A 13,508-nucleotide genomic window follows, 5' to 3' on the forward strand; every position below is an offset into this window, starting at 1 on the left:
ATGCTGGCCACCAGTGGGGAAGAGGAGATCCTGGACTATGGGGCAGAGCCTTGGACCACTCCAAGTAGGGGAAGGGGGATAAGTGGTAGAACCTTGGGTCACCTGGAGGAGTGAACAGCTGAAGTTTCAGCTAAAGCATCAGATACCCTTTGTGCCCTTTGAAAACTGATTACACTCTACCCAGACTAAAAATGCCCATGTGCATTGCAATTGGACAGTTCAGAATATGGAAAATCAGGTATCCAGAAGTGGCACAACCTTTAACATTATACTGGTGAGACTTAGGAGATAGTGCGTGCCCAGTTTGGGGTTATTTGAGAAAGCTTTTTCCTCATATAAAGCCCTGTTGTACACATGGAAGAGGCTTTTTATAATATTCTGCACCATAAATGTGCATTTAAAGAGCATATCCTGACACATTGCATGTATATTTATGGCATCAATGTGTTGGCGCTCCTACAGTTGTAGTTTGGACAGAGCAGAGGTGGAATTGCAATCTATACAGGTATTTATAAAACACTAGTAAAAAAGGCCCGTTTCTGACACAAATGAAACGGGCGCTAGCAAGGTTTTCCTCGGAGTGTGTGTGTTTGGGAGAGTGTATGTGAGAGTGAGTGTTTGAGAGTCAGAGTGAAAGTGTGAGTCCAATCCATGCTCCTCTGTCACCTGGCCCCTCCATTCATCCCTATCCAGCAATTCCGCTGTCTCCCTGAGGCCTGCCCTGCAATCCATATGCATCCATGGCCATCTGTCCCTTCCATTCATCCGTATCCAGCAATTCCCCTCTCCATGAGTCCTGCCCTTCCAATCCATGCTCCTTTGTCACCTGGCCCCTCCATTTTTCCCTATCCAGCATTTCCCCTCTCTGCCTGAGGCCTGCCCTGCAATCCATATCCATCCATGGCCATCTGTCCCCTCCATTCATCCCTATCCAGCAATTCCCCTCTCCCTGAGTCCTGCCCTTCCAATCCATGCTCCTCTTTCATCTGGCCCCTCCATTCATCCCTATCCAGCAATTCCCCTCTCTGCCTGAGGCCTGCCCTGCAATCCATATGCATCCATGCCCATCTGTGCCCTCCATTCATCCCTATCCAGCAATTCCCCTCTCCCTGAGTCCTGCCCTTCCAATCCATGCCCATCCATGCTCGTCTGTCACCTGGCCCTCCATTTTTCCCTATCCAGCATTTCCCCTCTCTGCCTGAGGCCTGTCCTGCAATCCATATCCATCCATGGCCATCTGTCCCCTCCATTCATCCCTATTCAGCAATTCCCGTCTCCCTGAGTCCTGCCCTTCCAATCCATGCCCATCCATGCTCATCTGTCACCTGGCCCCTCCATTTTTCCCTATGCAGCAATTGCCCTGTCTCCCTGAGGCCTGCCCTGCAATCCATATCCATCCATGCCCATCTGTCCCCTCTATTCATCCATATCCAGCAATTTCCCTCTCTCCCTGAGTCCTGCCCTCCCAATCCATGCCCATCCATGCTCCTCTGTCTCCTGCCCCCTCCATTCATCCCTTTCCAGCAATTGCCCTCTCTCCCTGAGCCCTGCCCTCCCAATCCATGCCCATCCATGCTCCTCTGTCCCCTGCCGCCTCCATTCATCCTTTTCCAGCAAGTCCCCTGTCTCCCTTCCATGACCCCCCCTTGCATCCATGCTCCTCTCTCTTCCATGTCCCAGCCTGGGCCGCCCTCTTCTTCCCCCCCCCCTTCGCATCCATGGTGTCGTTTCTCCCCTGCCCTCCCGCTCCCATTGTTTTTCTTTTGTGGCCACCCTCTTCGCTCCCCCCAACATGGTTTTTATTTTTTTTTCTTGTTTTTAAATGTACCTCCGTGGTTCCGGCAGCGAAGCGTCAGGGAAGGAGGCGGTGCTCCCGACGTCTAGGTTTCCCTTCGCTGTGTTCCGCCTTCTTTTGACGTCATCCTTGACGTCAGAAGAAGGCGGAACACAGCGAAGGGAAGGCTAGACGTTGAGAGCGCCGCCTCCTTCCCTGACGCTTCGCTGCCGAGCGTTGCGATTGGATGAGTGTCATTGCTCCGCCCTCGACGTCATCACGTTTGACGCGTGGGCGGGGCAGACACAATGCGATCTCACCCCCTTCACTTTTGGCTAACAGAGGCTTCATTCGAACGTTGGAGGTGCGTTTTATATAGAGAGATGTGGGTCACAGATAGGGCCAGATTAATTATTTGGCACCGAAAAAATCAGCCTAGGTGTAAAATGTGCCTACATGTATTCTATAAACCATGCCTAAGCAGGCGCAGTTTACAGAATATGCATAGTGCCGTCCAGGAAACTAAAATTTAGGTGCAGTCATTTACACTCATGAAAAGCTGGTATAATTGCCCACACCTATCTTTAGGCACGGAACGGGTTATTCACACTGCACGTAAATTATGGGAATGCCCACGACTCACTCATGCTTCTCCCATGGCCACACCCCCTTTTGAGACCCATGTGGTAGAATTTACGCAGACTATGTTATAGAATGCGCTTAGTGAGTAGTGTGTGAAAATTCTAATTAGTGCCAATAGTTGCTCGTTAACATCCAGTTATCGGCACTGTTGGCTTCTTAACCAATTGAGTTGCTTGTGCAAATCAGAATACGCTCAGATTTGCGCACACAACTGAAGTCGCAATATCTACAATTTAGGGGATAGGGGTAGTTTTATAGTAGGTGCCTATGAGAAGTTCAAAATGGTGCCTGTATGGTCATTCAATTTTATAAAAGTGCTTTTCTGTGTGTGGAGGAGTAGGTTATAGAACTTTGTTGAGTACATACACACAGTTACAGCTTTCTTAGAGCAGCTGTAAATTTGTACCTGGCTGATTCTGGATACCTCAAGGCACACAGGCTCTTGTTGCCTTCATAAAATAGGTTTCAAATAGGTGCCTTTTTGGACTCCTCATGTAAACATCCCCCACATGTACCTAGTGGCCAAGCCCTCCATGACAGCAGGTCTTCTCATAAGGCCTCCTCTTTCTGCCCTTCTGCTTATACTGTTGCCTGATGCTTTTGATATGTTTTGTTTGTTGCAGCGACGCCATGGCGAGCACCCAATAAGATCGACCTGTATGATGTCCGCAGAAGACCCTGGTATGAAAGGGGATGGGAGGGACAGAATACAGCTTAATGATGGGGCTACTGTGTTTGGGGCATAAATTAAAGGGTCAGGAAGAACCTTTAAATTATGATTCAGAAGCATTTTAACTAGGTATGAGGCAGAAATGAGAGAGTGAAAAATATATTGAATGAATATGGTTGGAAAAGAGCAAGAAAAGCAACACTACGTTCAAGAGAGACTGAATCTAAAGTGCTTCCACTTACTAGAAAGAAGCTGAGAGCAAGAAGTGAATGGAAAGCAACAGATACAAAGATTACTGACTTGTTGAAGGCCTGATATAGCAAGTGGAAGAAAGAGAAGCAGCTGGGCAGATTTAATCCTTTCATGGACTGGAGGAGTAGCCAGTGGTTAGTGCAGTGGACTTTGATTCTGGGGAACTGGGTTTGATTCCCACTGTAGCTCCTTGTGACCCTGGACAAGTCACTTAACCCTCCATTGTCCGAGGTACAAATAAATACCTGTGGGGTCCTTTTACTAAGGTGCGCCGAAAAGTGGTCTTCGCTGGTGTAGACACATGTATTGGATGCACACAGGACCATGTTTCAGCGCACTTGCACATCCATTTTGGGCCTGAGACCTTACCGCCACCCATTCACTTAGTGGTAAGGTTTCACACGTTAACCAGGTGGTAATCGTCAACAAGCGTACAATGCCGATTACTGCCTGATTAGCGCCACACGCTGGAAATTTTCTGGCGTGCGTATGAAATTACCGCCCAGGCCACGCGGTAGCCGGTGATAGTTCTGAATTGGCGTACGTTGGGCTCACGTAGGCGCCTATGCAGCTTAGTAAAAGGGCCCCTGCATATCAAGTCCCATTCCTTTTCCCTTCACAGGCCCTAGGCAAACAAGCACAATGGTCCGCTCCCCCATAATAATATAAATACATTTCAAAACTTCCCCAAATGGGGTCCCGTATGTTTCTGACTGCTGAGGAGAACAAAAAGAGGAGAAAGCAGCTGGTAAGAAATGTTGCTTGTGACTCCCCCTGCTGATTGGAGGACTGTGCGCAGGGAGTGGGGAGAACAGACAGACCTCTTTGGGCATTGGTGGATCTAACCTTCCTCGTCCCCCTTCCTTCCACACGCTATTCTTTCTACCAGCAGCTGACTTACCAGGGCTAAATATGCCTTAGGAATGAATCTGTGCCCCTCCTCAGCCTTTGGGCCCTAGGCATGTGCCTAGTTTGCCTATGCTTTAATCCTGCCCTGAAAAGCAGTCCTAAAGCTTAAAGTACTGTTGCACAGCACCTGTGGGACAATCATAGATCATGGGTTTGTATATTCAAAATGTGACCAATCTGTTAAAAGTAGAGGCGAACCTATTCGAGCTACAGTGTTATCTATTTCAATGGTCATTTCAAGGGGGAAGGTGTGAGAATGTACCCCCAAGGTGGCAGAATACTTGGAAACAGAATTCTTCTCGTTAAACAATTACAGAGTTAATTGTCATTGATTGTATTTAATAGATTGTGGGTGGGCCATTGATAATGAGCCGTGTAATCAAGGGTTCCCAGGTCATGGGTTGCATGGCGTCAGTGTGTCATGGGTGAGCTTGTATGACCATTAAATGCTCTGGGAGGCAGGAGGGCATAAAAGAGAGCAGAAGGGAGAAAAGGATGAATTCAGCATGCAGGAGGATGTTATATAAGCACAGGGTTTCCTGACTGCTTTGGCCTGAGTTAGGGCCTATGGTAAGGGCAAAATCTTTGGACTCTGGGATATAGCCAAAAGCAGAGAAGGAGCTGTGGAAGGATTCGGGAAGGAGACAAGGAGAGTGAGAGGAGTGGATAGGGTTTCTATTTCTCATCCACTATCTGTTCTCTTCTTTTTATTTCAAGCTCAGCCTTCGCCCCTTCTAACCTCTTTGTTCTCTACTTTTCTTTCTTCCTGTTCTCTTTTTATTTTATTCACCTTTCTATCTGCATTTTCATTGATTTTTCTCTCTCTCTCCTCCTTCCACTTTCCTTTCTCCTAGTTCCCCTCTCTCCTCCTTTCTGAATTCAGTTTGTATACTCCAGCAGAGAGCAACCAGCTCTGTCCAATCTTCATTTCACACATCGTTGGCGTTGGAAAATGGATACAATAACACAGGCCAAGCGACTGGAGCTCCAGAATTCAGCCCTCCCCTGCCTCTGGCACTGGGATACACTTCGGTTCTCATTTTTGATGGGAGCTTGGTATTTTTAGGACTGTCTTCAGCCTAGGACAATAAGAATAATGTCATAAAATGTGATTTTTAAAAAGCCATGTTTTAGTCCATAAAGAATAATGGGGAGGAGAATTCTCTGCAGTTTTGGGCTTTGCTTCAAATTGATAACTGCAGGCATCAATTTTTAGCCACATGTTTTGTAGCAGAAAGATCAGAATCTGTAGGACGAGACTGGCAACTGCACTTCACTGTAAATATAGCAGGCTATCGTTATGTTCAGTAGTGGAAATAGAAGAATTAAATATCTGCCTGTAAAATTGCTTTTATAGACTCAGTATCCCCTCCCAGACTGGTACCGTTCAGGCAGTGAAGTGAGCAAAAAGCGAAATCTGTGGACAACGTTTGTAATGTAGGAAATGATCATGACAGGCATTTCAGAGTGGGGAGAGGAAGCGGTCACCACTGAACTGAGGTTAACGTTTCTGCACTTAAAGCAACATCAGCTGTTGCACTTGCTATTAGTAAAATTGTCCTCATTCTTCCCTCTCTTGCTCCTAGTTTCTCTCTCCCTCTTGACCGCTTGCTTTGTTACTTGTCTCTCCCATTTCTCTTTCATCCTCTTCCTTTCCTTGTCTCTTTCTCCATGCTGTCGTCTTCTTCCCTCCCTCTTGTCTCTCTGCTTTGACCTCACTAGGAGTCAGGTGTACTGTGCTAAAGTCCAAACATTTCTTGCAAAAGGGGTTTTGTGTATTTAATAATGCAAAAATGTCAGCAGATTATTGATCAATAATAGGGCAGTTTTGGGGTATATACAAAAGTCTATTTAAGTTGAACATTAATAAGTTGCTGCAATGCAAAGGCAATCAGAGCAGCTCAAAGATATCTAATTTTGTGAAAATGGGTCTCAAACAAGGCTTCATGACCCCATTGTCATAAAACAAATAACTACACTTCAGTGAGGTACAGTTACCATTTGTCTTATGCACGAAGCACCCCCTTCTCGTGGCAATGGATATACCTTAAAGGACTCTGTGACCTTGTCAGAGGTGCAAGTTCCTTGTGTGTAGTTTAGAGGGTTCCCAAAATATCCCTTTCCCATGGCAGTAATGTGTAAGAAAGGTTCCCCGTCTCACCAAATTCCATCCTTCTCTTAAGCCCTGTCGCCTTAAATAAATAAAACGGTAACCCCCCCTCTCCCAGTGGCTACCCTCCCTAGCCCTTCAGCCCCAGGCTTGCCACAAAAGTAAGTCTCTAAAATCAGCAAGACCCAGTTGGACATTGCTTGTGTCTGCTCCTGCAGGTACACTTTTGGGTAAATCTAGGAGTAGGGATGGTGGGAGACCTAGGACTAGTCACTAGGGCTGTGCTTACCAATCTTTTGGGTCATGCCTAAACTTTAGCCATATTCTATAAACCACACCTAAGTTTAGGCAAGGTTTATAGAATAGTGGTATGTGCGGTTTTTTTTCAGCGCCATATATACTGCTGGGCATGGGTAAGAAATGGGCATGGAACCAGCTTATGCATGTAATTTATGCAATACTATTTTACTTACACTGTATGCATCATAGACCTGATGTAAGTGGTCTTGCCTAAAGATAAGCGTGTTGACACATGATGTCATTATATAACTGATGCTTAGCACGCATCATCGAGGTGCTTAACTCGAGGCCTTTGAGCTGCTGGGAGCACATCAGAATGTGGCCAGTGACATCAGTGTGATCTACCGCACCTAGCAGACCACCTCCGGCGGAAGCCACGGTCCCAGGCAGCTTCAGAATGTTGTAGGTGAGAATTATTATATAGGATTATTCATAGGCACTGGCCTATATTACAACTGCATGCACAATTCATCAACAAACCACGCAGAGCCTATACTCGGGTATCAAATATGGAGATGTTATCAATGTGATTGTAGTTATATTATATTGTAAGCCACATTGAGCCTGCAATTAGGTGGGAAAATGTGGGCTATAAATGCAGCTAAATAAATAAATAAATCTATATTTCGAAGTACTAATATACAGGTAGATGGACAAGACAGAGGACATACAAGCTGTCAGCATTCATGCAATGGAGGTGGATTCAGTGATTAACCCAAGCATAGGTAGGAGATACTATTTGCGAGAACGGACGTACTGTAATACATCACAGGTGGTCTACGCTATTGCCCTTGCAAGAAATGGTATGTGGGCCAAACAAAACAAAAAATAAAACGCATCGGGGAACATTTGAGCAATATCCGAACTGGAAAAAGGGAGGCACCCTTAGTAGACCAACGGGATCGTTTTGGACATCAGCAGACAGACTTAATGTACGTAGTATTAACACACATTCAATTATGCTGGGGACGTGATGTGTCAGCAGTTTTGGCCCAGGTGGAGCAGCGGTTCATTTATCAGTGGGACACGGTACAACCAAAAGGCTTAAACAAAGAGATAGACTGGTTAATGTAATTCAGTTCAATCGCACTCTAATTAACTTGCCTCAGTATAATAGATTACATTTCAACTGCCAGACCTTCGACCATTCTTCTAAAGTTTGGAGATCCCTTCTCATCGTTTCTACTCCCTCCAGGGTATCCACTCTATTGGCTATTTTCATGTCATCCGCAAAAAAGCCACACCTTTCCTTCCAACCCTTCAGCAATGTCTTCCACAAATATATTAAACAGAATAGGCCCCAGCATTGACCCATGAGGAACTCCACTGCTCACCTTCCTTTCCTCCGAGTGGATTCCATTTACCACCAACCTCTGCCACCTGTCGGTCAACCAGATTCCTATCCAGTTCACCACTTTCGGTCCTAATTTCAACCTTTTCAGCTTATTCACGAGTCTTCTGTGGGGGACCGTATCAAAGACTTTGCTGAAATCCAAGTAGATTACATCTAGTGCACGTCCTTCATCCAGTTCTTTGGTCACCCAGTCAAAGAAGTCAATAAGATTCGTTTGTCAGGATATTCCTTTGGTAAAGCCATGTTGCCTCAGGTCCTGTAACCCGTCGGCTTCTAGAAAGTTAACTATCCTTTTTTTCAGCAGTGACTCTATTATTTTTCCTACCACCGATGTGAGACTTACCGGTCTGTAGTTTCCCATTTCTTCCCTGTGTCCACTTTTATGAAGAGGGGCCACATCCGCTCATCTCCAATGCTGCGGAACCTCTCCTGTCTCTAAAGATCTATTAAACATACCGGGCTATAATTTATTTAGGAAGGATAGAGAAGGTCGAAAAGGTGGAGGAGTAGCTCTGTACGTGAGAAATGACAACGAGGCAACTGAAATGTCAGGGACCTGGGGAAAGGAAGAAGCGATATGGATCACCTTAAAAAGAGATGATAAAACCTCTGTACACTTGGATGTTGTCTACAGACCTCCGACACAATTGGATGATCTAGATAAAGATCTGGTCACAGATATCCATAAGTTGGGAAAAAAGAGAGAGGTGCTGTTGCTGGGAGATTTCAATCTGCCAGATGTAGTTTGGAAAGTTCCGTCTGCGGAATCAGAAAAAAGTAGAGAGATCGTGAATGCTTTTCAAAGTGCTCTGCTCAGACAAATGGTGACGGAACCCACGAGGTAGGGAGCGACGCTGGATCTGCTGCTCACAAATGGGGATAGTGTGTCATATGTCCGAGTGGGTGCCCACCTGGGCAGCAGTGACCATCAAACGGTTTGGTTTGATATGACAGCTAAAGTGGAGGGCGGCCACTCAAAAATCAAAGTCCTGGATTTCAAGCATGCTGACTTTAGTAAAATGGGGGAATACCTAAGGAAGGAGCTGATGGGATGGGAGGATGAATGAGAAGTGGAAGGACAGTGGTCCAAGCCAGTGGCATACCAAGGGGGGGGGGGGGCGGTGGGGGCGGTCCGGCCTGGGTGCACGCCGCTGGGGGGTGCCGCGGCGCGTGCCTGTTGGCTCCGAGTTCGCTAACTTCACTCGTTTGCTGTAGCTCCCCTCTGGCCCGGAACAGGTTACTTCCTGTTCCGGGGCAGAGGGAGCTGCAGCGAATGAGCGAAGTTAGCGAACTCTGAGCCGACAGGCACGCGCCGCAGCACCGCCCCCCCCCCCAGCGGTGTGCACCCAGAGGGATGTCATTTCGCCGGGGGGGGGGGGCGCTGCACCTGGGGGGGGGGGCGCATCGGCGATCCGCCCCGGGTGTCATCCAGGCTAGGAATGCCACTGGTCCAAGCTGAAAGAAGCTATAAATAGGGCCAAAAACCTTTATATAAGGAGAGTAAATAAAAGCAAGAGAAAAAGGAAACCGATATGGTTCTCCAAACAAGTGGCTGAGAAAATAAAGGCTAAAGAGTTGGCGTTCCTGAAATACAGAGAAACACAGGGAGGAATACCGGAGGAAACTGAAAGAAGCCAAGAGAGAGATATGTCTGGCAAAAGCACAAGCGGAAGAACAAATGGCTAGAAATGTAAGAAGGGGTGACAAAAATTTCTTCAGGTATATTAGTGAAAGGAGTAAGACTAAAAAGGGAATTGTGAGACTGAAAGATGCTGCAAACCGCTATGTAGATAATGATGAAGAAAAAGCAAATTTGCTAAATAGATACTTTTGTTCTGTTTTCACAGAAGAAAATCCTGGAGCAGGACCGCGTTTGACTGGCAAAAGTACATGTGAGAATGGAGTGGATATAGCACCGTTCACGGAAGAGAGTGTGTATGAACAACTTAAAAATCTAAAGGTGGACAAAGCCATGGGACCGGACGGGATCCACCCCAGGATATTGAGGGAGCTCAGAGAGGTTCTGGCGGGTCCTCTTAAAGATTTGTTTAATAAATCCTTGGAGACGGGAGAGGTTCCGTGGGATTGGAGAACGGCAGAGGTGGTCCCTCTTCACAAAAGTGGTGATAGGGAAGAAGCTGGAAACTACAGGCCGGTAAGCCTCACTTCGATTACTGGAAAAGTAATGGAAGCGATGCTGAAAGAAAGGATAGTGAATTTCCTAGAAGCAAATAAGTTGCAAGATCCGAGACAACATGGTTTTACCAAAGGGAAATCGTGTCAAACAAACTCATTGAATTCTTTGACTGGGTGAACAGAGAATTAAATCAAGGACGTGCTATGGACGTAATCTACTTAGATTTCAGCAAAACGTTTGACACGGTTCCCCATAGGAGGCTCTTGAATAAACTAGACAGGCTAAAGATAGGACCTGAAGTGGTGAACTGGATTAGGAACTGGTTGACGGGCAGACACCAGAGGGTGGTGGTAAATGGAGTTCGCTCAGAGGAGGGAAAGGTGAGTAGTGGAGTGCCTCAGGGATCGATGCTGGGGCAGATTCTATTCAATATATTTGTGAGTGACATTGCTGAAGGGTTACAAGGTAAAGTTTGTCTTTTTGCGGATGACATCAAGATTTGCAACAGAGTGGACACCCCGGAGGGAGTGGAAAACATGAAAAAAGATTTGCGGAAGGTAGAAGAATGGTCTAACGTTTGGCAATTAAAATTCAATACGAAGAAATGCAAAGTGATGCACTTAGGGAGTAGAAATCCAAGGGAGACGTATGTGTTAGGCGGGGAGGGTCTGATAGGTACGGACGGGGAGAGGGATCTTGGGGGGATAGTATCTGGCCGTTACTCCATTTACTTCGTGGTGCCGCGAAAAGGAGGGTCTTTTCGGCCTATCCTAGACTTAAAAGAAGTCAACAAGTCTCTGAAAGTGCGGCATTTTCACATGGAAACCCTGTGCTCCGTCATAGCGGCGGTACAGCCAGGAGAGTTTCTCACGTCTCTGGACCTGAAAGAAGCTTACTTGCACATACCAATTTGGCCCCCGGACCACAGGTTTCTCCGTTTTGCAGTGATGGGAAAACATTTCCAGGTTCGGGCCTTGCCTTTTGGCCTCGCCACAGCTCCCCAAACCTTTTCCAAGGTAATGGTAGCTGCTTTTCTCAGGTGAGAGGGTATGCGGGTTCTCTCGTACCTAGACGACTGGCTCATCAGAGCAGACTCTGCAGAACAGAGTCATCATGTTGCAGCCAGAGTGGTCTCAGTACTGCAGTCTCTGGGCTGGGTCATCAATATAGCCAAAAGTCACCTGACCCCCTCTCAATCTCTAGAATATTTGGGGGTCCGGTTCGACACAGCCTCGGGGATGGTCTTCCTACCCGAGCAAAGGTGGTGCAAGCTTCAGAACCAGGTCCGTCTGCTCCTGAGGATGCCTCGCCCACGAGCTTGGGACATAGTCCAGCTGTTGGGGTCGATGACGGCCACTTTGGAAGTGGTGCCTTGGGCAAGAGCGCACCTGAGACCTCTGCAGTGTTCCCTGCTTCAACAATGGTCTCAAATATCTCAGGATTATCAATGCAGACTCACGTGGCTCCCTGCGGCCCGGCTCAGTATGGAGTGGTGGCTCTCAGACAGCATGCTGCAGCGTGGAATGTCGCTAGTGCTCCCCAATTGGTGCCTGGTGGTAACAGATGCCAGCCTCAAGGACTGGGGTGCACATTGCCGGGGAAGGCATGCCCAGGGTCTTTGGACACCCGAGGAGTCGGAGTGGTCCATCAATCGCTTGGAGTTGAAAGCGACTTTCCAGGCGCTTCTGGCCTTTCAATTGACCCTGGAAGGAGTGGCTGTCAGAGTTCTGTCGGGCAACACGACAGCAGTGGCCTACATAAATCGCCAAGGAGGCACTCAGTGCATAGCAATAGCAGCGCAGGCTGCGCAGATTTGCTACTGGGCCAAGCTTCATCTGCAGTTTCTGTCAGCAGCTCATATTGCAGATCAGAGCAACATGCAAGCCGACTATCTGAGCAGGAATCAAATCGACCCAGCGGAGTGGGAACTTGCAGACAAAGTATTCCTCCAGATATGTGCCAAATGGGGAAAGCCCGTAATGGATCTTATGGCATCAAGCACAAATGGCAAAGTCCCGTGCTTCTACAGCAGACGGAGAGATCCTCGCTTGGCAGGGTTGGATGCCTTGGCTCAACCCTGGCCTCAGTCCTCCTGTATGTGTTCCCTCCATGGCCCTTGATAGGACGAGTACTCCTGCGGATTCGGCTCCACCAAGGAGAGGTGGTTCTCATTGCCCCAGATTGGCCCAGGAGGCCGTGGTATGCGGACCTCTGGCGGATGCTGGTAGAGGATCCCCTGCCGTTACCTCTGGTACCGAACCTATTGTCACAGGGCCCGGTGACCATGGAGGACGCCTGCCGCTTTGGTCTTACGGCATGGCTATTGAGAAGGCGCAATTGAGAGACAAGGGATATTCCAGTAAAGTCATTTTCACTCTCCTACAGGCTTATGCCAGGATTTGGCGCCAATTTGAGGCTTGGTGTGCTTCTAAAACGATCACACCCCTGCGGGCTTCTGTCTCACCGATACTAGGCGGGGAGTGTGGGAGAAGAGATAGCCTCCATGGCATAGAGCCGCAACTGAGGCAGAGTCATCAGGGGAGAGCCAGGTTTCAGTTAGGGCAAGCAGGTGAAGGGAATGAGAGATGAAGAGATCGTGGGTGAAGGGAATTTTTTTGCAGACCGAGTGGGCATTCCACAGTGCACGTGAGAAGGGGAGGGAAGAGGGGGGAGGAGGGGAATAGATATGAGATTGGAGACATCCCGGAAACGTTTGCATGGATAGGACAGGTGTGGGGGACCTGGATTGGGATTGATGTCTCCTGCGGATAGCAGGAGGAGGAGCAAGAGAGTGCGGAGGAGGGTGGAAGAGGTAGGGTGACGAAGGTGACGAAGACGGGATGCGCTTATGAGGAATGGGGATGGGTTAATGGCAGGAAGGAAGTATTAAAGGTTGAGAGCTAGGAAGAAGGAGGGGGACAGGAGAGATGGTGAGGTGGTGAGGGACGGGGTGAGTAGGCTATTGCAGTAGTGAGCAAGATGGGAGAGAACATGGGTGGGGAGTGAGTTCCAGTGGTAGACAGCGGTAGGGGGAGGGGAAAAAGATTAGGAAGGGACAGGGCAAGGAAGAGAATGTGTAAAGGGGCCATAAGTAGTAACTGAGGTGTTACAGGTGTATATGTAGTGACTGAAACAAATACCGAAACAAAGAATTCATTCAGTCTCTCCACTATGGCCTTGTCTTCCCTGAGTGCCCCTTTTGCTCCTTGATGATCTAATGCTCCCACAGATTCCCTCCCAGGCTTTCTGATGTACCAGAAAAAGCTTTTACTATGAGTTTTAGCCTCTGTGGTAAGTTTCTTTTCATATTCTCTTTTAGCCTTCTTTATCAGTGTTTTGCATCTAATTTGCCAGTGCTTA

General features: G+C 47.7%; 1 protein-coding gene across 1 annotated transcript in view; it reads left to right on the forward strand.

Annotated features, from left to right (window-relative positions):
* CACNA2D2 (calcium voltage-gated channel auxiliary subunit alpha2delta 2) overlaps positions 1–13,508 on the forward strand; it is a 1,426,314-nt gene that overhangs the window by 1,049,726 nt on the left and 363,080 nt on the right. The window contains exon 7 of the mRNA XM_030206789.1: positions 3,040–3,097. Within this exon, the coding sequence (XP_030062649.1) occupies positions 3,040–3,097 (58 nt within the window). The remainder of the gene's footprint in view (positions 1–3,039; positions 3,098–13,508) is intronic.

This window comes from Microcaecilia unicolor, chromosome 6 (assembly GCF_901765095.1).
Source record: "Microcaecilia unicolor chromosome 6, aMicUni1.1, whole genome shotgun sequence".
Taxonomy (NCBI): Eukaryota; Metazoa; Chordata; class Amphibia; order Gymnophiona; family Siphonopidae; genus Microcaecilia; species Microcaecilia unicolor.